At 47.9% G+C, this 22,962-nt stretch overlaps 1 protein-coding gene and 1 long non-coding RNA gene across 3 annotated transcripts; both read left to right on the top strand.

Moving 5' to 3' along the window:
* The first annotated feature begins 102 nt into the window (after positions 1-102).
* LOC138989554 (uncharacterized) lies at positions 103-10,803 on the top strand. The gene is made up of 3 exons (XR_011465835.1): positions 103-169; positions 6,102-6,564; positions 8,976-10,803. It is a non-coding gene; the product is annotated as an uncharacterized lncRNA (long non-coding RNA).
* Positions 10,804-13,651: 2,848 nt separating this feature from the next.
* On the top strand, positions 13,652-21,423 carry CALM1 (calmodulin 1). 2 transcript variants are annotated; one of them, XM_070378364.1, is made up of 6 exons: positions 13,652-13,845; positions 16,395-16,425; positions 17,466-17,609; positions 19,738-19,844; positions 20,224-20,359; positions 20,530-21,423. In XM_070378364.1, the coding sequence occupies exons 1-6, from the start codon at positions 13,843-13,845 to the stop codon at positions 20,556-20,558; spliced, it is 450 nt and encodes a 149-aa protein (XP_070234465.1). In that variant the 5' UTR covers positions 13,652-13,842; the 3' UTR covers positions 20,559-21,423. The 2 variants fall into 2 exon arrangements, with proteins under 2 accessions (XP_070234465.1, XP_005888667.1); XM_005888605.3 differs by lacking the exon at positions 13,652-13,845 and having other exon boundaries at positions 16,389-16,425.
* The last annotated feature ends 1,539 nt before the right edge of the window (positions 21,424-22,962 follow it).

Here is a 22,962-nt window from a genome sequence, read left to right as displayed (position 1 = left end):
TTGACGCATTGCAGGTGCGGCGGGACCAATCAGGCGCCTCGACTCTTTCCGGCCAACCACTGCAGGGTCGCGCTGGCCAATCAGAGCGCCCTTCTCTGATTGAGCGAGGAAAGCAGCCTCGGCAGCGCCAGCTAAGCAACCGGCTCCAAGGCAGCGCGTTTTGGAGGCTGTGAGTCGCGTTCCGTGTGCTCCTCCGCCGGGAGATATAGTGCCCCCGCCCCGCCCCGCCCCGCCCCGCGAGCGCGCGCGCTTGAACGGCTTCGGCGCGAGGCTCGGCGGTCCTCTATCTCCCGGAGCGGCAGGAGGCGAGTAGTTCTAATGAGAGGACTGGGGTCCTTTGCCTTGTTCTTGGCCCTCCGAGGGGCAATCTCGAGCCGTCCTCGCCCTGCCTCCTGGCTCGGTGAGGTCGCGCTCCTGACGGCTCATCCGACACGTTCTGTCATGTGCCGCCGGCGAGATGAGCAAAAACATCCCCTTGCCTCGAAAGCCTGCCTCGCTCGGCCCCGAAGGCGACCCTTCCTGTTTACAGGCGGAGGCCCAGCCTCCCGGGAGCGCACTCGCGGGCACCTTTGTTTCAGAGAGACCCGTTTTCGTTTCCCTTACCTGTTTTTTTCTTTTTACCTCTTCCCGCGGGCGTGGGTTTCCCGAGCCGGCCGGGCCGGAGGAGGACGCCCCAGGGGCCGGCCTGGGAGCCCAGGGACAGAACCGACGGTTAGCTCCGGGGCAGACCAAGAGGCAGTGTCTTGCGTCCTGAGGAAAGACTCTCCTAGATAAGGCTTGGCGAGATAGCCTGTCAGATGGGCCATCAGTTCTGTCAGTTAGTTGCTCAGTCGTGTCCGACTCTTTGCGACCCCATGGACTGCAGCAGGCCAGGCCTCCCTGTCCATCATCGGAGCTTGCTCAGACTCGTGTCCATCCAATCGGTGATGCCATCCAACCATCTGGTACCACAGTCTGCCTAGTGCAGAGTCTGGGGACCTCTCATCCCGCTCTGTGCAGTGAGCAGTCTGAGATCCAGAAATGTCAGTCCACCTTCCTGCAGTAGCCCCGCGCTTGAGGAGCAGAGCACAGACTAGAATCCAGGTTGTCTGGCTCCCAAGCTAGTGCCATAGTCACACCCCATCTTCTGGAGCTTTTGCTGTACTGTGAGATGACTCAGAAAGTCCCTTTTACATTTATTTTCACACTGGAGGGAGAGTCTCCATTTACCAAGAAGTTAGGTTTACCGTAAAGTGTATCCCAGGCTTATCTTCATGTGAATCAGCGTGCCACAAAATATTCCTCTGAGCTTACTTAAGTCCTGCTGCTGCTGCTAAGTCGCTTCAGTCGTGTCCGACTCTGTGCGACCCCATAGATGGCAGCCCACCAGGCTCCCCCGTCCCTGGGATTCTCCAGGCAAGAACACTGGAGTGGGTGGCCATTTCCTTCTCCAATGCATGAAAGTGGAAAGTGAAAGTGAAGCCACTCAGTCCTGTTCCACTCTTAGCACCCCATGGACTGCAGCCCACCAGGCTCCTCCGTCCATGGGATTTTCCAGGCAAGAGGACTGGAATGGGGTGCCATCGCCTTCTCCGTACTTAAGTCCTAGTACATATTAAACCCACTACTTTTGGTGGTCAGAAAACTAGCTTGCTAAATTGTGAGCTCCTCAAGGACAGGACCTGTCATTTATTTTCATATTCTCAGTATTTGGTGAATTTTATTTCCATAAGCTCAATAAAGGTTTATTGAAGGAATAGATGAACAAATAATTAAGACAGAGGTAGAAAGAAAACCTGTATATGAAAGGTTCTTTTGAGTTCCAGGAAATTCAATCAACCAATACTTACTGAGACTCTATTGTATAGAAAGTATAGTTTCTTCTTTCAACACCTTTTTTTTTTTTCCCCATTTGAATTGTCTCTACTTGCTTTTAAATTAAGGAAATATCATCATTATGGGACATTATCTTTTGAAATAACAGAGTTTATCTCCAAGCTTTCCTTTGTATAGTCTATTATGTCCTTTGAAGAATACAGATGTAGAAGAAAATGATTTTTTTAAAAATCTGACTCATTCAAAATTGCTTACTTTCTCCTTTTAATGTTGCTTTTCTGTTCTTTGTAAAGAGATAATGTCCTCTACCCAGCTTTTGATTATTTTTGGCAACTTTTGGAAATAAATGTCCAGGATTGATCAGTTGGAGTAGACATGGCCTGGTCTGTTCTAAGTATTTTAACTATAATTCAACAGAGTCAGAACTCTACAATAGTCTTACTTTTTACCATTTATAAAAAGATGTAACTCTTGGGTCAAGTCCCCTGTGACCTTAGCTCTATTTGTAGCCGCATCTCCAGGGGTCTCCTAGTTACTAGGGAATTCTGCACAAGTTCCTCACAAGTTTCACAAGCAAAATATTTAGAATCATAAAATTCTAAATCTGGGAGGAACCAAAGTCCATCTGGGTCCCCTTTTCCAATTTTCAGATAAGAAAACTAAGTTCCAAGAAGTACAAGTTCAGGACAGAGTAGCCTTTAGGATCCTACTAGACTGAGCTTTCCTTTGACCTTTGAAAACATTTTAATCAAAGACTGATCATTTTAGGGGAAGCAGAGGAATGTTATCATCTGCAAGGCCTCCAAGTGATGGAAAATCTCAAGATGACTTTTCTCTGGACTTTGTGATTCCATTTGGGGATTGGCTGTCCTGAATTCTTCTCTGTGCTGGGCCTTATCTATACAGCTTGTTTAAAATCTTTGACCTTCATTTATATTGCTGACACTTTCCTCTTGTTAAGCTTTATCATATTTACTTACAGCTTCTTCAGGCTAGCAGAGGCCCCTTTTTTATTCCTAAAAGAGCTCAGAGAAGCGAATTATTTTTAAATTGAAGTATAGTTGATTTGCAGTGTTGTGCAAAGCTCATTTTTTTGAGATGAGTAATAAAGCAAAGGTAGTTATATAATTATAATTCTTTCATAACCTGAAGTGTTTTTCAGGATATTCGAAATGCTAGTAAAGAATAATCATGGTTATATCTTCATTTTTCACTATGCAACTTATAAACTGGTTCCTAAAAACTTGGTTCTTTTGTTTACTTGATTAAAACAGGTATAACTGAACTTGTTCAGAGTATGGTGCTTTTTCACAGAAAGAAAAACTTGTTCCATGACTTTAGCAATGCCTAACTCTCTAACCTAGCTGACCACCTTGCAAATGTTACAAGCAACAGAGTTTAGAAAGTAGAAAATGGCTTTGTGAGGGCCTGTGGTATCACCACACAAAACAGGTTGAAACCTCAAAGTACCTCAAAATACAAAGTTCCCACAGGTACAAAGTCCTGAATGGCTTTGATCAGTTTTTTACCCTTCTTTAGGATGTGAAAAAATGCCTCTATTAGAATCACTATGTCAATAGACCATTGAAAGTATGGCTTCTACATTTTGCTGCTGTTCAGTTTTAAGGTCATTTTCTGGTGACTCAGACAGTGAAGAATCTGCCTGCAATGCGGGAGACCTGGGTTCTATCCCTGGGTCAAGAAGATCTGCTGGAGAAGGGAATGGCTACCCACTCCAGTATTCTTGCCTGGAGAATTCCACAGGTAGAGGAGAATTCCATGGATGGAGAATTTACAGTCCATGGATTCACAAAGAGTAGAACGTGACTGAGTGACTTAACACCTAGATTTCAAGCTTTGTGTGAAACAGGTGCAACAAGGAAATTTTGTGTCAGAGGAGAGCTAGAGCAGTGAAACGAGAAACTATGAATCAGTTCTCTGAGTCACCAATTTCTTTGGCTGCTCTAGAAGAGGGTGATGACTCAGCAGCATTCCAGTGCTGTGGTGGAGGAAACGAGGCTTCGAGGGCTTGTTGCCCTGGGTACCAGCCCGTTGGGGGCGCTGAAAAATGGGAAGCCTTGGGTCTTCCCACTGCTGGACTGTTGGATTCACTGAAACTGCTTGATTCCCTGACTGGTTCTGAATTGCCTTCTATCTGACCTTTGCCATATTTAGCTGATTGATGCTATAAAATATTATGAACAAACACAGTTTGTATTTGTTTAGGTCTTTATTGTTTACAAACTAATTTGACATTCTTTTCTCCTATGTAACCCTCACATAAGCCCATGGCTGAGTCTGTGTGGTTAACTGGCTAAGGAAATAGTCATTTAACCTGGCAGATAATATTGCACAATATTATCCTTTTCTTGGGAAATAACTGTTTTCTTTGTCAGAACAATAAAAATAACAAAACTTTTCACTGAGAGAAGACAAAATTTCTGTCCCTCGCTTGGGTTTATAGGGGAGAATGTGAGAAGAAAGGCGCCCACAGTATCCCTGGTATAGCTTGAAAACTCTCCTGAAGGCAATCTTCCCAGTGGCCAAACGATCCAGTCATCCTGTGGTGGTGCCTAGAGTTGGTTTATTAGCCAATGACTCAGAGTCTCTACTTAGAATGAATAAAACTCAAAAGCATCTTCACTGGACTTGGACAGAGATAGGCCCAGTTTTTCTGTTCAACAACCTGCCTTTGGCTGAATTTTCTCCACACAGGAAGCTGGGAATGGATCCAGTCTCACGAAAGTGGGGAAAGAACTGCCAAAGAAAGGAAGGCTGAGCCCAGGTACATACTTGTTCAGGGCTGTGGAGGGTATGGGTTAGAATCAAAGCAGGAACAGTCCAGCCTATTCCTGAGGAAGTATGACCCACTGCACTCTAGGGAGTCTCCTTCCCAGTGGTGGTTCCGGTGGCGAGATTAAAGCAGAGGACTTCCTTTTCCTTTTCTCTGTTTTGGAAAATTCATTTCTCATATCCTCTCTAGCCCAATAGTGAATTGAGCTTAGCACTAATCACATAATCTATTGATATTTATTACCAGATACTGAGCTGAGTTCAGAGTATAAGATGGTAGCTTCTGCTAGTATGAGGAGATAGAGTATATGAAAAGATAATATCAAGTAGAAATGGGTAAAAGGTGTAGGAATTCAGGAGACAGGAAGAATTATTTTGAACTATAGTGTTAGTTGCTCAGTCGTGTCCGACTCTTTGTGACCCCATGGACTGTAGCCCAGCAGGCTCCTCTGTCCATGGGATTCTCTGGGCCAGAAGACTGGAGTGGGTTGCCATTCCTTTCTCCAGGGGATCTTCCTGACCCAGGGATAGAACCCAGGTCTCCCACATGGCAGGCAGATTCCTTCGGTCTGAGCCACCACCGGGGATTGAACCTGCACCCGCTGCGCTGGAAGGTGGCGTCCTCACTGCTGGATCACCAGGCAGCACCACTTAGAGCTACGGTCACGGGGGAGATGTGAAAGACGTGGTGTAAACAGGACATGAAGGACGGGGAGGGTTTAGATAGGTGGTAATGAAATGGACGGGGTTCCCTGGTGGCTCAGCTGGTAAAGAGTCCACCTGCAATGCGGGAGACCAGGGTTCGATCCCTGGGTTGGGAAGATCCCCTGGAGAAGGGAATAGGCCACCCACTCCAGTATTCTGGCCTGGAGAATTCCATGGACAGTCCATGGGGTCGCAAAGAGTCGGACATGACTGAGCGACTTTCACTTCCCAGGTGGCTCAGTGGTAAAGAATCTGCCTGCCATTGAAGGAATTAGATGGGGGAGCCTGGTGGGCTGCTGTCTATGGGGTTGCACAGAATCGGACACAACTGAAGCGACTTAGCAGCAGCAGCAGCAGCAGCAGGAGACAGGGGTATGATCCCTGGGTTGGGAAGATCCCGTGGAGAAGGAAATGGCAACCTACTCCAGTTTTCTTGCCTGGAAAACCCCATGGACTGAGGAGGCTGCTGGGCTGCGGTCCATAGTGTTGCAAAGAGACATGACTGAGCACGTGCACATGTGCACACACACGCACGCAGGCGCACACATACACACACACACACGCGCACACGCGGATCTGGACAGGTATCTGGACACGGAGTGGCATGGAAAAGGCAGTGAGTTGGGAGGATGCAATGTGTATTCAGGGGTCAGAGAGGAAACCAATTTGTCTGAAGCAGAAAATCCATGTTTGTAGGATAACAAAAGTAATGCTGAAAAAGTAGATTAACAATGTGGTGAATGGCTTTGAACGCTAGACACAAGGACTTTACATTTTATCTCCTGCAGGCACTGGGGAGCCTCTGAAAAGTTCTGAGCAGAGAAGAGACAGGATGAAACACAGAGAAGAGACAGTACTGTGTGCTGGATGGGTCAGAAGGGCACAGAGTCGTCAGGGGTGAGCCAAGAACAGCGCATGTGAGACTAAAATGGGGGACCCTCAGGATTCTTGTGGAGAAGGCAATGGCACCCCACCCAGTACTCTTGCCTGGAAAATCCCATGGACAGAGGAGCCTGATAGGCTAAAGTCCATGGGGTCGCTAAGAGTCGGACACAACTGAGCAACTTGACTTTTACTTTTCACTTTCATGCATTGGAGAAGGAAATGGCAACCCACTCCAGTGTTCTTGCCTAGAGAATCCCAGGGATGGGGGAGCCTGGTGGGCTGCCTTCTGTGGGGATGCAGAGAGTCAGACACGACTGAAGCGACTTAGCAGCAGCAGCAGCAGCAGCAGCAGGATTCTTGATCCAGGTAAATATGGGCTTTCCTTCCTTTCTTCTTTTTTAAAGTTCTACAGTGGGGTTCTCAGTCTAGCTTGGTGCAGCCCAATAAGACTTCTGTGATGATGGAAATGTCCACACTGTTCACCTAGGTAACTGCTAGGTAACCCTGCTAGCCATGTGGGCCTACTGAGTACTTGACGGTGGCTAGTGAAACAAAGGAACTAAACTTAAAGTGTAATTCATTTTGATTTCGATAGCCACATATTGCTCATGGCTAGTGGATAGCACAGCTCCAGAGGCAGGACAGAGTTATTTGTTATGAGTCAAAACCAAACCACACAGTCACCAGAGCAGATCTTAGTTCTGTTGGCATTGGTGAGGCCCATTCTTTGGTATAATCCACCATCAGCATCAGTTTCTCTGATTTATCATTATCGTCCAGTTTTCTGCATATCAAGACCTCAATGAAAGTACCAATTTGTGCTGACCGCTGGCTCTGCCCTTCAGGCAAACTGAGTCACCCCAATACCTAACATTCCAGCTTATCACTGTGGCCACAGAGCCTTCCACCGACCTGGTTGTTAAACCACCTGTAAACTGCTAAATGCCTGTTGTTGCCTGAACGTCTGAAACCTCCTCTCTAGTGTGTCCCCAGTCCTAGCACATATGGTGGAGATGAGATGTTGTTGCTTACAGTTCAGATGCTGATTGAAGTAACTTTGGCGCTTGATTTTTGGATTAATGGGGAGAATGGTGACTCAGGAAATTTCCAAAATTGATATGGCTTAAAGAATACTTTGCTCAGTAGGTCAGAGCAATTAAAAAAAAAAGTTTGAATTCAGTGTAAACAACTAAGGCAAAAAGCGATGACTTCTCCCAGTGGGCATTTTGGAATCTGAGTGCACATACTTGGTCCCTAAGTCTGTGTAACTGTTGGCTGCCTGTGACTTGAGATCCCAGTCCATTAAGGCACAGGTCCCTGGAGGAGGAAATGGCAACCCACTCCAGTGTTCTTGCCTGAGAATCCCATGGGCAGAGGAGCTACAGGTGGTGGGCCACAGTCCATGGGGTCGCACAGAGTCGGACACGACTGAAGCGACTGAGCATGCATGCAAAGCACAGAGCTAATGAGGCCCGAGTCAGGGGTCCAGTCTCATTCCTTGTTGGTTATTTTGCTCTGTTCTCTATCCCTGACCTCAGCTGGCTGTGGTGCACATTCATGGCCTTGGTCGCAAGGGTGGACCAGGTGGAGGGAATAATGTAGATCCATCCCCACAGCTACTAGCAAAGCAAGCACAAGCGCTGTGAATGTTGGGCAAGACTTGCCCTCTACTGTACAAAGTAATTTAAACACAGACAAGAATGGGGCACACATTCAGGGGGATGGTGCTATTTCTCTTTAGACCATTAATATGCTGAGGACTGCTGCAAGCTGAGACACAGCAGAGTATGCAGTGGTCTGGTTATGATTCGCTTAAAATTCCGGGACACTAAGTAGGGCTTCCCTGAAGGCTCGGCAGGTAAAGAGTCCGCCTGCAATGCAGGAGACACAGGGTCAATCCTGGGTCAGGAAGGTCCCCTGGAGAAGGGAGTGGCAACCCACTCCAGTGTTCTTGCCTGAAAAAAATCCCATGGACAGAGGAGTCTGATGGGCTACAATCCATGGGGTTGCAAAGAGTTGGACACAACTGAGCAACTAAGCATGCATGCATGCAGAATAGACATATGCTAAAATTGATATGTTTTCTCATGGTGATAAGTCATGGCTTAAAACTCACTTATTTCCTTATGATGGTAACACATTTCAAATTTAAACGTAATGTTAGAATTTTCCCTGTGTTTTTACCTGAGAGTCATTCATAAAAGATAATAGCAAAAAAAGATACTGTAATAGCAAAATTTTAAGTGGAAAAATAATGAGGTATTTTGTTATTGATAGAGATAGTAAAGCTTATATAATAATCCTGTATAACATTTAATGAAATGTGAAACCACACACAAGCAGCAGGAGCCTGTTCTGGCTATTGGAGATGATTAGTGAAGAAGAAAATCCCAAATGGTGGATCATCATCAAATTATATTGGACCATGGGACAGAGAAGGAGGCAGCTGTGGGTGGCAGAGAAGTCAAAGACAAGATTTCTTTCCTGTGAGATAGCTCAGGAGAGGTGCTCCAGTTTGGGACTGGAAATTTCTTAAAGAAAATTCTCTAACTAGATAATCCATCTGTGAAGACACAGCAGCCTACGGTTACAGTGAATGAATTTAGACTTGTGACTTTGTAAAAACCATCTAGCCAAGCATCACCTCTCTCCCCCCATCCCACTGCCCACCCCACCACACACACAGAGTCATTTTCTCAGAGCAGTGTAAGCTACATGAAGGCTACAGGATCTATCTGTGTATCTACCTACCTATCCATCCATCCATTTGTCTCTAGTTTAAAATACCAACTCCTCAGCTTCCCTGGTGGCTCAGTGGTAAAGAATCTGACTGCCAATGCAGGAGACAGGGGTTCAACCGCCGATCTGGGAAGATCCCGCGTGCCGCGGAGGATCTCAGCCCGTGCACCACGACTGCTGAGCCTGTGCTCTAGAGCCCGGCAGCCACAACTGCTGAGCCCAGGTGTCACCGCTGCTCAAGTCCGAACGCCCGAAAGCCCACAGTCCCCAGCAAGAGAAGCCACCATGGTGAGAAGCCTGTGCCTCACAACTGGAGAGAGGCCCCTACCTGCTGCAGCTCAAGGAAAGCCGGAGCAGTAACAAAGACCCAGCACTGCCATAAATAATAAATGCATTTATAAAAATAAAATACCAACTCCGAGACATGCATCATGGAATAGGACTGGGATGAGAGAGTTCTCGGTTATCTCTCTCAGTGACAGCATAGAGTCGTCAGCTAAATGATGGTGAGCAAGTCTCCTCACCTGTTTAGACCTCATTTGCAAAATGAGAAATGTCCTCTGGCTAGGAAGCATCATAAAGTAAATGTTTTGCTTTTTCTTATACACTCTGCTCCTGGTGTGGTAGGTACAGCTATTACTACATTCCTATGATCTTATTTTAATTTTAAATCCTTGGGTAAGAAGTATTTCATAAAAAAAAAAACACAAATTTTAATCTTGTGTTCCTTCCAAAAAAAAATTAAAAATAAATTATATTAATTTACAAGAGATACAGTGTAATGCTTACATGCTTGGTCCTCTGAAATAGATTTTTTCATTTCAACACTTAAATTAGGCAAATCACTTAGTCTCTCAGTGCCTTGGTTTCTATATAAGGATAATGGCGCTGGCCTCACAGCATGGGCAGGAGGATGAAATGATAGTTAGCACAGGGCCTGGCCACAGCCAATGCTCAGTTCAGTCAGTGCAGCCGCTCAGCTCTCTGCGACCCCATGGACCGCGGCCCGCCAGGCCTCTCTGTCCATCACCAACACCCGGACTTCACTCAAACTCATGTCCATAGAGTCGGTGATGGCATCCAACCATCTCATCCTCTGTCGTGCCCTTCTCCTGCTGCCTTCAATCTTTCCCAGCATCAGGGTCTTTTCCAATGAGTCAGTTACTTGCATCAGGTGGCCAAATGCTCAGCAAATGTTATTATTATTATTTTTTTAATTTTCAGTCTCAACTGCTGGCTGCCAGGGAAGCCCATCAAATGCTCTCTTTAAGCTGTTTCCATTTCTCCATTTGTCCTCTTCACCTTCAGCATGTTTGTGGGCACACACGTATGACATGCATGACAGTACATATTGTACATGTATATTTTACAGTCATATATATTATAATCTCAGGCACAGGGTTTACAGTTGGAATTTCTAGATTAAATCCAAACCTGTCTTACCCCTGAATATGTACAATGATTACATTTGTATTTTTTCTGTTACACTCAAATGGGTAATCAGGTTAGTGACAGAAGTGATATTAAAATTTGAGATTCCTGACATAGGGTTGCATTCTTTCTATTTTTCTTCAATTTAACATTACTTTATTCCCCAGTGGCTCAGATGGTAAACTATTTGCCTGTAATGCAAGAGACCCAGGTCCAGTCCCTGGGCCGGGAAGATTCCCTGGAGAAGGGAATGGCAATCCACTCCATTATTCTTGCCTGGAGAATTCTGTGGACAGAGGAGCCTGGCAGGCTACAGTCTGTGGGGTCATAAAGAAGGAACACGACTGAGCAAGTAACACTTTCACTTTTAAAAATAATCATAGCCATTTTCTCTCAATATCATGAAATATTCCATTGTCTTTTGACTCTCAGTAAATTATGACTTCACATTGCAGTGCTGTGCTCAGTCGTGCCAACTCTTTGAGACCCCATAGACTGTAGCCAAGGTGGCTTAATGGTAAAGAATCTACCTGCCAATGACTTCAAAAGAATGTGGCTTCAGTTCATTTCAGTTCAGTCGCTCAGTTGTGTCCGATTCTTTTCGACACCGTGGACTGCAGCACGCCAGGCCTCCCTGTCCATCACCAACTCCCAGAGTTCACCCAAACTCATGTCCATTGAGTCAGTGATGCCATCCAACCATCTCATTCTGCTGTCTCCTTCGCCTCCCACCCTCAATCTTTCCCAGCATCAGGGTCTTTTCGGATGAGTCAGCTCTTCGAATCAGGTAGCCAAAGTATTGGAGTTTCAGCTTCAACATCAGTCCTTCCAATGAATATTCAGGACTGATTTCCTTTAGGATGGAGTGGTTGGATCTCCTTGCAATCCAAGGGATTTCTTGATTCCTGATCTTTTAATAAATTAGAAAGTTTATTGACTTAAATCTTTAATGAAATCCCAGTGATCATCCAGGTCGTCAGAAGAATCTGCTTCAGGAAATACATAAATCTTCACATGGCACATTTTCAATTTTCAGATGTTAATTTCATTAATACATAATCTAATCTTAGAGCCCCTGAACAAGGGCTCACACTCTATTTTATGCTCCATCCCTGATTCATGGCAAGATCTTGGGTAAGTCATTTGACCTTCTTATATTTCAATGTGTCAAACTGCCATAAAACTGAGTAAAGCATGACCTCATTACAAATCCAATAGACTTGAAAGCTGTACTTTGATAAAGAATTATCAAAAGAGAACTCTAGCTGGTAAAATGTAAAGAATCACAATAATGAATTTTACTATAATAAGTAAGATGACTTTGAAATACGGTCTTTAGCAAATAAAGTCATGAAAAAGTTCAAAGTGTTTGGGTGAAATAGGTTAAATGATGGAAGGAGAAACATTATTTTAGAAAATGCCTGGTTTTCAAAACCATGGATTCTAGCAACTTAATTATAAGGAACAGAAGACTATCAGAACCTAATAAACCTTTAAGAATTAAATACATTTCATCTCGAGGCCATTTTTCCTCCTTCTTATACAATGTATACCAACTTTTTAAAATGTATTTAACTACTGTATGAAAAGCCTGGCAAAAGAATACCAATTCCCTTAGCATATTTGGCCATTTAGACTGTAACTCACTGTATTACCGAATATTCTTTTAACTGACTTTATATTAGTCCCTTTCCCCCTATTTCCAACTCCCCTATTAACATACAGTTTATTCCCATTCAAGTCTTCGCCCAGGAAGACAGGATGATGGTGACAATCACGTTCAGTAGATGGTGTCTTTCTCATCTGCCGAGGGAGGCAGCGCCATTCCCTGGCTCCCTGTGGCAGACTCCCTTTAGATTGCACAGCTGGTTCCCCCTTTCCTACCGCATTCCAGAAGGCATATCAGTAAAAACAGTTCCATAGGTATTTGTCTGAGGCTATCACACAAGTCCTGGGCAACTACATTTTCCATTGTTTTAAAATTCTTTTCTGCAGACTGTGTCAAAGCCAGAAACAAGCATAACCTAGCAAAGCCCTTCTAGTGAGGTTGTCAATCACACACTTTGCCACATTCTCTGAAAGAGTATGCAAATAATAACTTGCAACTGTTGCCCAGGCCCTGTAAACAAAAGATCAGATTCTGTGCTCTGCCTTGGCAAGAAAAGAAACTGCAGCATTTTGTCAAGATTTTTACAAATTTCTGGGCTTTACATTTATAACTGATATGGTCCTTTTTCTGCTATACAGAAAATTGAAAATATGAGTAAATTTTAGATTAAAATACTACTTGAAATATAATTAAGATTGTGCATTTAAAAACTGGTCGAGCTCCAAAGTAGAGTCAATTAAACTGTGTGTTCCAACCCTAATCTAGGGAATTCTATGTATCTGTTGTTTTCCTTCTTTGTTTCTGCGGATCTACGAATAAAGATCTGATCTGTTAGGACCAGGTAACTAACATAAAAAAAAAAAAAAAAATCAAAGCATGGGGTTTGAAAGTCTACAGAAGATGCACAGGTACATTGATTTCAGTAAGACTAGGGTCAGGATGAGTAGTGTTTTCCATAGGGGAAAAAAAATACAGTAGGAGAGGGAGATTATTCAAGCATACAAAAAAAAATTCAGTGGAAACGTAAAAACATTAAGGTAAGACTGGCTAAGCATATGAGCATGACACGGATTTAGCAATCGAGCATATATATTCATTTGTCTCCGACATTACTCAAAGAGCAAACGTCTAAGCAGTTTCTTGCGCGAAGACACTTGCTCCCTCCAGACCCCTGTCCTCGGTCGCCGAAGGTGCGGCTGCCCTCACCCCAGAACTGCCCTTGGCTCCCCAGGGGCGGGGGCCAGCGGGAGACCGCGAGGCCAGGGCCAGTCCACTGCCCCGGGGCGCGAGATGCGAGGGGCGGGTGGTGGGGGTAGGAAGGGGCAGGGGTCCCGCCGGTGGGGTGGGGGCCTGGGGCGAGGGGCGGGGCCCTTCTGAAGCCAGAGCCGCCCCCCGTCGGCTACGCAGCCCCTCTGTCTTCGCCCTGGTCCGGGCTGGCACCTGCGTGCACTTCTGGGCACACGTCTCCGCTGGGGGTCCCAGGCCCGCCGGCGGCCGCGCGCGCAAAGGGTCGGCAGGAGGCCGGGCGCCCCGGGGGCGGGGCCCGGGGCGGGGCCGGGGCCGGGGCGGGGCCAGGCAGCGAGGCCCGGCCCTCGCGGCGCGGCGCAGGGCGAGGCGGCGGCGCGGCGGCGGAGGGATACGCGGCGCCATATATATAGCGCGGGGCGCAGGCTCGCGGCGCGGCGGCGGTGCTGGGAGCCTGGCGGGTGCGGAGCCGTTAGCTCAGTTGGCGGCAGCGGCGGTCGGCGGCGGCACAGCGCTCAGCGCACACGGGGCCCCGGCAGCAGCTGTAGCGGAGGCGCCCTGCGGTCCCGGCCCCTGCGCGGCCACCCTCGCTCTCTCGGCCTCCCTGCCTCGCTCGCACCATGGTAGGTGGGGCGCGGCGAGTGCCGGCGCCGCGGCCGCCTGCCCGCGCTCTCCCTCTCCGGACCCTGTCTCTCTTCCCGTCTTTCCCTCGCTGGGTGGCTTTTCCTGGCTTCCGGGTGTTGCGCAGCCGCTGCGGGTCAGGACGCGCTCTGGGTTTGCATCCCAGTTTCCTCGGCTGGGCAGCCCCGTTTACGTTTCGGCCCGTCGTGGGGCCGGGGTTTGCCGCGCCTAGCCCCAGGCGGGGGTTCTGGTCACGCCGGGGCCCCCGCACCCGCTCGCTCAGCCGTCCGCCCCCGGGCTGCCCTAGGGGTGGGGGTCCGGGCGGGGCCGCGGCCAGACCCCGGCTCGCGGGCAGCGGAGAATGAATGGGCCGGAGCGAGCCGGTGGCGCACGTCGCCGCGGTCGGAGCGCGGGGCCGCAGCCGTCCCCTCGGGGCGCTCCTCCCGCCTGCCTCCTGGGGGGCGCGGCGCGGGCGTGGGTCGGGAAGGAAGGAGCCGGGGAGGGTGGGGTGGGGGCAGGAAGGCGCGGGGCGGGGGGCAGCGGGGGCGGAAGCGGCGGGCCGGCCGACCGCCCTACCCGGGCGGGGCCCTGCGGCGGCCCGGGGCCCTCGTCGCGGCGTCCGGCGCCCCTTCAGACCCGCCCCGCGCGGCGGTGGAGGCGAGTGGGGCCGCGGGGCACCGGGTGGGCCCCCCCGCGGGAGGCGCTCGGCCGCGCTAACTGGGGCGGGGGGCGGGGAGGAGCGCTGGCGCGCGCCGCGGTCTCCAGTGGAGACGCGAAGTTTGTGCTCCGGGGGAGGTGGCGGCGCGCAGGGCAGAAGCGGGTGGGAGGCGCGGGGCGCGCTCGTGCCCCTCCCGCGGCGGGTGTGGGGGGTTCTCCCTGGCCTGGAGGGAGAGGCGCCCTGCGCCCTGCTCCCAGGGCGACCTCGCCCGGCACTTTCTCCGGCCCGCGCTCCCTCCCGTCCGAGGCGAGGTGCCCTCCCCGTTTCCGCCTCTTCTGCGGCTCCTCGGCGGCCAGATGCGCCCGTGCGCCTCTCCGGGTGTGCCATCCCCCGGTCGGCAGGGCTGACATCACCCCCCGCCTTTCTGGCTCGGCGGGGCGGGGAGGCGGCTCTCGGCGGGGCCCGCGCACCTCTGCCCCGAGGCCGATGCGGTGTGGCGGTGAGCGTGTCCCTCTGTGTCGAGGCGGGCCGACAGCCTCGATCTCCACTCTCAGAGGACACTTCCCCGGCGAGGTGACAGCTTCTTTTGCGAGGTGTGGTCGGCAGCGCTTCCTGTTGTAGGAGGCAGAGACGTAGCCCTGGCATTACATAAATCCTCGTGTCTCCTTCCTTCGCTATAAAGAAAACCGGCGTGCCGTGTCTGGGGTAGGGAGGAGAGGAGACACAGTTCTAATTTGAAAAAAATGTTTCCTCCCTAAGTCAGTATGTTGGAACATCACTCTTACTGTGAAAGTTTTCATTTGCGAGTTCGAATAAATTGCCATCAGCTTTCTACTAGGACTTGTTTTGGAACTGGCTTCGTTAGACATCCTTCATTAAAATAAAAATACATATTATCTGTCCTTGAGATGCCGAATTCCCATGGTTGGAGGCACAAGATCAGCGTTGCAGAGACCAAATAATGCAAGTGAGAATTACTTTCGTGGCCATTACCACCTCTAGTAAAGTGTGTTTATTAGGAGCAGCTCTTAGATCTCCCTTAAAAAGGTTAGAGTAAATATCCTCTAGCAAAGTTAATAGTTCCTCTCAAAAAAGGGAGGGCAGAGTCTCATAATTATTATGTAGTTTCTGTGTGCTTCATTTTTGCAGGTTTGTAACAGCTCGATTGTAGGACCGTTCTATTATTTCCACCCCCACCCCCCAGCTTTTGAATCATAGGATAATTTGACCAAGGACATTAGTTGTTCTAAATGATAGGCTTTTAACAAATAACTGCCTAATTTTAGTGATTGGAAAGCATGGAAATGAAGTTGGTAGGATAACCCATTGCTGTATATTTTTTTCCACTTAATTGTATCTCGTAAAATAGATATAAAAGCCTGTTAATCCAAGCCAGTGCCATTATGTAACGCCAGTTTGGAGATTTGGAGTGCCCGCAGCGGTGCGCAAGGTGCACCGAAGGCCTGACCTGGCCCCGGTCCTGGCTGCAGGGCCAGCCGCGGCAGGTTGGGTCCCTCCGTGGATGGCCGCGGAGAGCGCGGCGTCCTGCAGTAGGTGGCGCACTTCTTCCCAGAGCCGGGCCCTGCGGCTGCAGTGGGCCTGTTGCCACTAGAGGTGCCATTTCTCAGATGATGAACTGACTCTCCTGGTTCGACCCACCGCAGAGCAGAGAGCCCTTAGGCCCAGAGAAGAAAAGCTGAAGTGAGACCTTGCTAACTTGTCATCCTTTGTTAATAGCGTAAAGGGTTCCCTGCACTCTAATTGTTTCTCTTAAATGACATGGTTGAAATTTTCACAGCTGAGAAATATCATTATTAAAAGACTTAATTGGAAAAGCTATGCTGACTCCAGACTCCGGTGGGTTGAATTGTAACCTTTTCTTTTTCTATGCAGGCTGATCAGCTGACTGAAGAGCAGATTGCTGGTAAGTGGTGACTACAGGGAGTCTCGGTAGACCAGAACTAGATAGACTCAGTTCTGGTGACTCTTCCCTCTCCCCTTAGTATGAGCGGTTTTCTAAGGATTTTATTGAAATGCAAACAACAAGCAGAAATATTTAGGTTAAATGTTACTCCTTGTCAGTCTTTTGGAGATAATGCAAAAGTAAGTGGAACTAAGGATGCCCACTTGTTACACTGTGGAGTGCGCACTTCAGGGTATGCTGGGCTTTGTATGGAATGAGAGTGCATGGAGCCTCCTGTTCAAAAATGCAGTCTAGAATTCTTAGGCCACTTTGTGATGCGCTGTGAAAGCGTGTGCCTGCTGTTCTAAATCGGGTGGGCGAGGAGGACAGTGAGGACCCCCGTAATCATGGCCAGGGGAATGAAGTCAGTGTAGAGTTTAGCTTTTAATATTGCCTGGAGGACTGTTTTGGGTTTTTTTGACCTCGGTATGTGGCGTGCCAGATCTTAGTTCCCCAATCAGGGATTGAACTGTGCCCCTTGTATTGGGAGTGCAGAGCCTTAAACCACTGGACTGCCTGGGAAGTCCCTGGAGAGGTTTTTTGAGATGGTTTCTCTTCAGGAAACCAGGATTGCCTTTGAAATACTCTGAATGCCATGCAGAGAGAGCACACTGTTTACCAGGGATTGTCCATTTCTGGTAACTACCTCTCCTGTTGCTGTGAAACAAGGAGTTCTCACAGCTGTAGAGATTTCACGGGAAGGGACCTTTCGGACCAGTCTTGACTTGTCAGACTGGACCTGCACTAGACTGCGGAAGCTTAGCCTTCAAAGCGAGGGGCTTGCCGTTGGTGGGCCTGGTTGCCTGTGGTGACGTTTGCTCTGTGTTCTGTGTGAAGGCACGGCCAGTGTGACTGTTGTGGTCTTTGTTTCAGCAGATAAGGAGCAGGCAGCTTCTGTTAACTTGCACAACTTGGCTTGCTTTGGCAAGTTCAGGGGACGGGCGTGCTGTGACTGGGTTGGGTGAAGACATTCATTCTAAAAGGTAAACTTGTGTTTTCAGAATTCAAGGAAGCTTTCTCCCTGTTTGACAAAGACGGTGATGGCACCATCACAACCAAGGAACTTGGAACCGTCATGAGGTCGTTGGGCCAGAACCCAACAGAAGCCGAATTGCAGGACATGATCAACGAGGTGGACGCTGATGGTAAGGGCTTTAGAGCTGTGAATGAGTGCCAGTGTTGTGTAATTCAAGTTGAGACATGTTACCAGATTGTCTTTCAAGTGTCGAGACCAAGGCAAATGTGCAAAGATCCTTTCTGTGGTTTCCTTAGGCCGTTGACAATTAAAATAGAAGATTACGGGCCTGCCTCTAGCCCTACTCGCTGTCCAGAACATTTCCTGGATCAGATCACAGTATTGTTCTTTTCTACTTGCCATGACCTGTAGCTCAGTCTTTATCAACTGGCTCATGCGTCTGCACGGAGTACTATGGGGAAAGTAAAAATAAATAGCCATAGACCTTTAAAAAGGCTTGGTTGTCTCAGGAGACAAACCCCAAGTGAAGTGGGGGAAGAGCCTTCTTAGATGTTAACGTATAGAAGTGAGCACAGTGTGAGCTGTCAGTGTGTTTATTGAAGAGAATTTCAGGGATCACGTGAGGCTTGGAGGTGGGGTGCGTGATGACTGAAGGGACTAGATTTACAGAAGCTGCCAGGAAGGCGCGGAGCCAGAAGGAACTTGCCGTTCGGTCACTTGCTCTCTGGACTCCAGAACAGTGGACAGGAGGCCTTTTTACTGCTTGCTTCTGTCAGCAAGTAGTTTTTAATCACTCCCCTCTGCCCACAAAGAAAAACCACGTGCTTTAGAAATATCAAATTAGTAAGTTTGATGTATATAATATATGTAATCAAATCTGTAAACATAACATTGTGGAACATTCGTAAATTTTGAAAAGATGAAACAGGAATAAACAGTTTGGGTCTAGACTTTCTTGATCAGCTTGACAGTAGCCATTTAAAAATATGGTAAATAAAGTATGGTATAGTGTGAAAAAACAGAATTATACTGCTGGTCACGTATTTAGAAGCAGGGGTTTGGGGTCAGCTCTTTAACAGTGGTTTAAGTCCATTTGAGCTACTTCTAAGGACTGTTTTCATCGTTAATAATTTGGAGAAAGACGTTTATTCATAGTTCTGTCTCATTTGACTGCTAAGGTGATCGACCATCTGGGAACATAGCGTGGCTCTCTTATAGTTGAGCCCAGGAAGCTGTCTTGGGACTGGCAAAATGTATTAGGCCCTCTGATTGTATGGAACAAGGAGGGGAAGTTTTCTCAAGCTATAGAATCTAACATTTGCAATGAATGAATATGTTGATGCTGAAGGACATCACTATAGGGCTATAAGAGATCATTTCAGACAACTGGTTTCTGTCTGCCCTGAACATCAATAATGCTTTAAATTTTTGGAGGCCAAAACGCTTTGAAGGAATCTGTGAATTACTAGTTTGTTGGTACTGGTGAAAAAGAATAACTTCACATAAGGCTTTTTTTGGTTCTAATTTTTATTTCTGTTTAGTTCAAGTTACACTGTTTATCTGGTGGCTTGTCTCTGGTGTATTCATCTGACTGTTGGTTTTAAAGGAGGAGTTTGGAATACTGGCCACAGAACAGATTCTGCTGACAGTTTCCTGATTGATAATGATTTGAGCTGAGAAAACACTTGGGAGCCATGCTCTTAGTAGGAAGTAAAGATACTGAGTTGGGAGAGACGGTCAGGTGACTTCCGTGCAGTGTCCGAGAGGCGCCTCCTGGAGAAGGCTTCCCAGCACTCGTGGTCCCGGCACGAGTCCCCTTTTCCCCACTCATGTCTTCCCCACTCACTTTCTTCTTGAAGACCTTGGCGGCTCAGTGACGGGCCTTTTCCAGCATCCCTGGTGTGGCAGAGTTAGACTGAGGACCTCCCTGGCTTGGGGGAAGGCAGTCTCAGGGCCTCCCTTGGGAGGGAAGGATGCAGCCAGCACTGCTGTGGCCTTTTTTTTTTCCTGTTGAACTGTACAGACCTTTCAGTGGCCAAGAAACTGTGTGTACAGTTTCCTTTGCATCATTAAATGCTATCCTGGGCATTGATTACTAGTTTAATTACATGAATCATGTGAAATTGCCCTGTGAAGTTTTTGAATAATTTAGACCTAAGATAATACAACCTGATAAAGCAGTTCACCAGTTTGTCTTACCAAATGCTTACTGTTCTATAAAATGATTCTAAAATTACCTCTTCAGTAGCGTTAACTGGAGCACTTATTTTACACACGCTTTTGTTTTTTAATTTGAGGTAATGGCACCATTGACTTCCCAGAATTTTTGACTATGATGGCTAGAAAAATGAAAGACACCGACAGTGAAGAGGAAATCCGCGAGGCGTTCCGAGTCTTCGATAAGGTGACCCCGTGTCTGCATTGCTGACTTTGTGGCCGTCGTTTCTAAAAGCTTTCACACGCTTTTCTAGTTAGAACGTTTTACCTACCTGCCTGAGCCTCTGTAATCTCACTTTCAAATATTCCTGACTTACTGCAGTAACCTTATCATGTGAGAGTAAGCATAATAAGTAGTAGAGAAATTTTGAACCAGGTTTCTTGACTCTTGGAGTTTCTTTTGCTTTTTAAAAAGCCCCTGCGGTTTCTGCACTGGCTGCCTGCACGTGTTTAGTGGTGGGGGGAGCTAGAGAGCTGGCAGGTACGCACGGGGCAGTGACTCTGTCGGAGCCCTGCCTGCCCACGGCACTGGGTCCCTGCCAGTAACCACTGCGGCTTGTTCGCAGGATGGCAATGGTTACATCAGCGCCGCAGAGCTCCGCCACGTCATGACAAACCTGGGAGAGAAGCTAACAGATGAGGAAGTAGATGAGATGATCAGAGAAGCAGACATCGACGGAGACGGGCAGGTCAACTACGAAGGTGAGCCACCACGTTGGCTTAGCTTGCTTTGTGATGGTCCTCCCTGTAGGACCTGTGAGCAAGTTAACTACTGCAGCTAGGGGCTTTTTCCCTTATTCAGACTAGAGATGTTACCTTCACTAAAGCTGCTTCTGAAGATAACTGAAAGTTATGATTATTTGTCTTTTCAGAATTCGTACAGATGATGACTGCAAAATGAAGACCTACTTTCAACTCCTTTTTCCCCCCTCTAGAAGAATCAAATTGAATCTTTTACTTACCTCTTGCAAAAAAAAAAAAAAAAAAAGTTCATTTACTCATTCTGTTTCTATATAGCAAAACTGAATGTCAAAAGTACCTTCTGTCCACACACACAAAATCTGCATGTATTGGTTGGTGGTCCTGTCCCCTAAAGATCAAGCTACACATGAGTTTTCCGATATAAATACTTGTCCTACCTTAACGATAAGGAAGCACTTAGTGGGCTCCTGGCAGGCCCGTCTGCTCATGATTAATCACACTGTTCGGGCTGGCCAGTTTTTCATGCATGCAGCTTGACAATTGAGCACAGTCAGGCGTTTGTATTAAAAATGAAAAAGTGAAAAAACAAATTCAAAACCTACTCAGAGGGGTTCTAGTTCAAATTGTTAGTGTAAATTGTAGCTGGTTTACTGAGAAGAGGCGTTTAAAATCGGCTCGCCTCAGGAGCCGCGGGTAACTGTCCAGGCGGAGCGCCCTGCTGCGGGGCGGGCCTGTCTACCGCCCCCTGGCGACCGTGACGCGCTGGCGGTGCGCCCGTCTGTGTCTGCGGCGTTGTCCGCGTTGTGCTGAGTGGAATGGGTGTCAGGCTATCACCATTCATACAAATTTTTAAAAAGAAACTTTTATCAAGGGAGCATCTTTGGACTCTCTGTTTTTAAAACCTTCCGAACCGTGACTTGGAGCCGGCAGAGTAGGCTGTGGCTGTGGACCTCAGCACAACCATCAACACTGCTGTTCAAGAATTCACAATTCACGTCCATTCCAAGTTGTAAATGCTAGTCTTTTTTTTTTTTTTTTTCCAATAAAAAGACCATTAACTTAAAGTGGTGTTAAATGCTTTGTAAAGCTCAGACCTGAACGGGGACGAGCCAGTCGGAGGGGAGGCCCGTGTACCTTTAAAAATGCCCACAGCCCAGTTTTGGGTACCCCCAGCCACACAGACACGCATCCCAGCACCAACCGCTGAGCCCACGACCTTGCCCCAAACCAAGCAGATACTGACGGCTTCATCTTGTTCACGGACACGTAGGTCTACTTGTTTCCCTGGGGGAGGGGGAGTGAATCGTGGTGACTTACTGATTATTCAGGCAGTGGCGCTCTTAAATGAAGGAAAAAACAAAAACCACTTTCTCTGAAGCATGTATTTAGGGGTTCTTGTCAATTGTGCTGCTGATTACTGTTTCATGTCACTATTTGAGACCATCTGTGCAAGAGATGATTTAGTGCATCTGTACCTGAGCCCTCGCTGTGTGTGGTAGAAGCAGTGGTCACTTTTCTAAGCCAGTCTCTTCAGGCCTAAAGGACACCACCAGTCACCTTGTGATTTAGTTTTTAATTTATGATTGTACTTTAGACTTCTGCTGTCTTTTTAACTTGACTTTGCTCCTCCCCACCCCCTGCCCCCAGTAGAACCAATTCTGACCTCCAACTTGAAAGTAAAACTCCAGCCCAGAGGGAATTTTGTATTTCTTTACAAAACTGTAACTGAAGCTAAAGAGATGCTGGTACTGATCTTGGCAGTGCGATTGGTCTGCCTAAAAGTCCCCTAAAAAGCGTGTTGGATTTAGTGCAGAGCTCTTTCTGAAGGCTGAATGTGCATTTTTCAGGGTGTTAACTGGTTGCGTCGTATTAGGAGATTGGGTTTTGAGTGTTCCTGTGTGGGAGTTCTTACTTTGCCCGGAAACAGCAGCAGGCTGCCAGTGAGGCGGTGAGACGCGCTCTGCAGCCCATCGGGTGCCTTCAGGGTTGGTTTATGGAGACCCTGTGCTTCTCGTCTGCTCCCCGCCTCTCTGGCATTTTGCAGCTCCTTCGTTTTCCCTGCCAGAGGGGTGGGTCAGAGCCGTGGAGAGGAGCCTGCCCCTCCGCTTGGCTGCTGCTCTCTGGGCTGGGTGGTCGGTAGAAGACAGGCTGGCGTCGTGGGTGAGGCTTGGCTTCCATAACTCCCTGAATCTGGAAGGAACATCAGTACCATAGAGGTTTTCTCCTGGTGAGATAGGAATGCGGTTTCTGGTTCGAGGAAGTGGATAACCTAGATATTTCTTCCCAGGAGGTCAAGTAGCCAGACTGGTGACCCATTCTCAGGCCTGTGGCCGATGGTCTCTTGGTAGCTTTAAAAAGGGTTAAGGACGATTCGGCTTGTTTTTCAGGAACTTTGCCTTCTGTCAGCCCTCTCGCCACGTCTTTTTCTAGGAGCTGGGTGGACTCCGTGTTGGTCCTGTGGCGTTTCCTAAAAGACCACCCTTGAAACCAGGTTAATAAGTGGCCAGGATCCTGTTTGGGAGCCGGAAATGTACCCCCAGCGAGTGCTGAGTTCCAGTTTGGCCTCGAGGGGAAGCCTAGTCCACTGGGGCCTTTCTGGCCTT

Source organism: Bos mutus, chromosome 10, assembly GCF_027580195.1.
Source record: "Bos mutus isolate GX-2022 chromosome 10, NWIPB_WYAK_1.1, whole genome shotgun sequence".
NCBI lineage: Eukaryota > Metazoa > Chordata > Mammalia > Artiodactyla > Bovidae > Bos > Bos mutus.
Note: the sequence above shows the minus strand (reverse complement) of the source record. Positions and strands in the feature narration are given on the sequence as shown.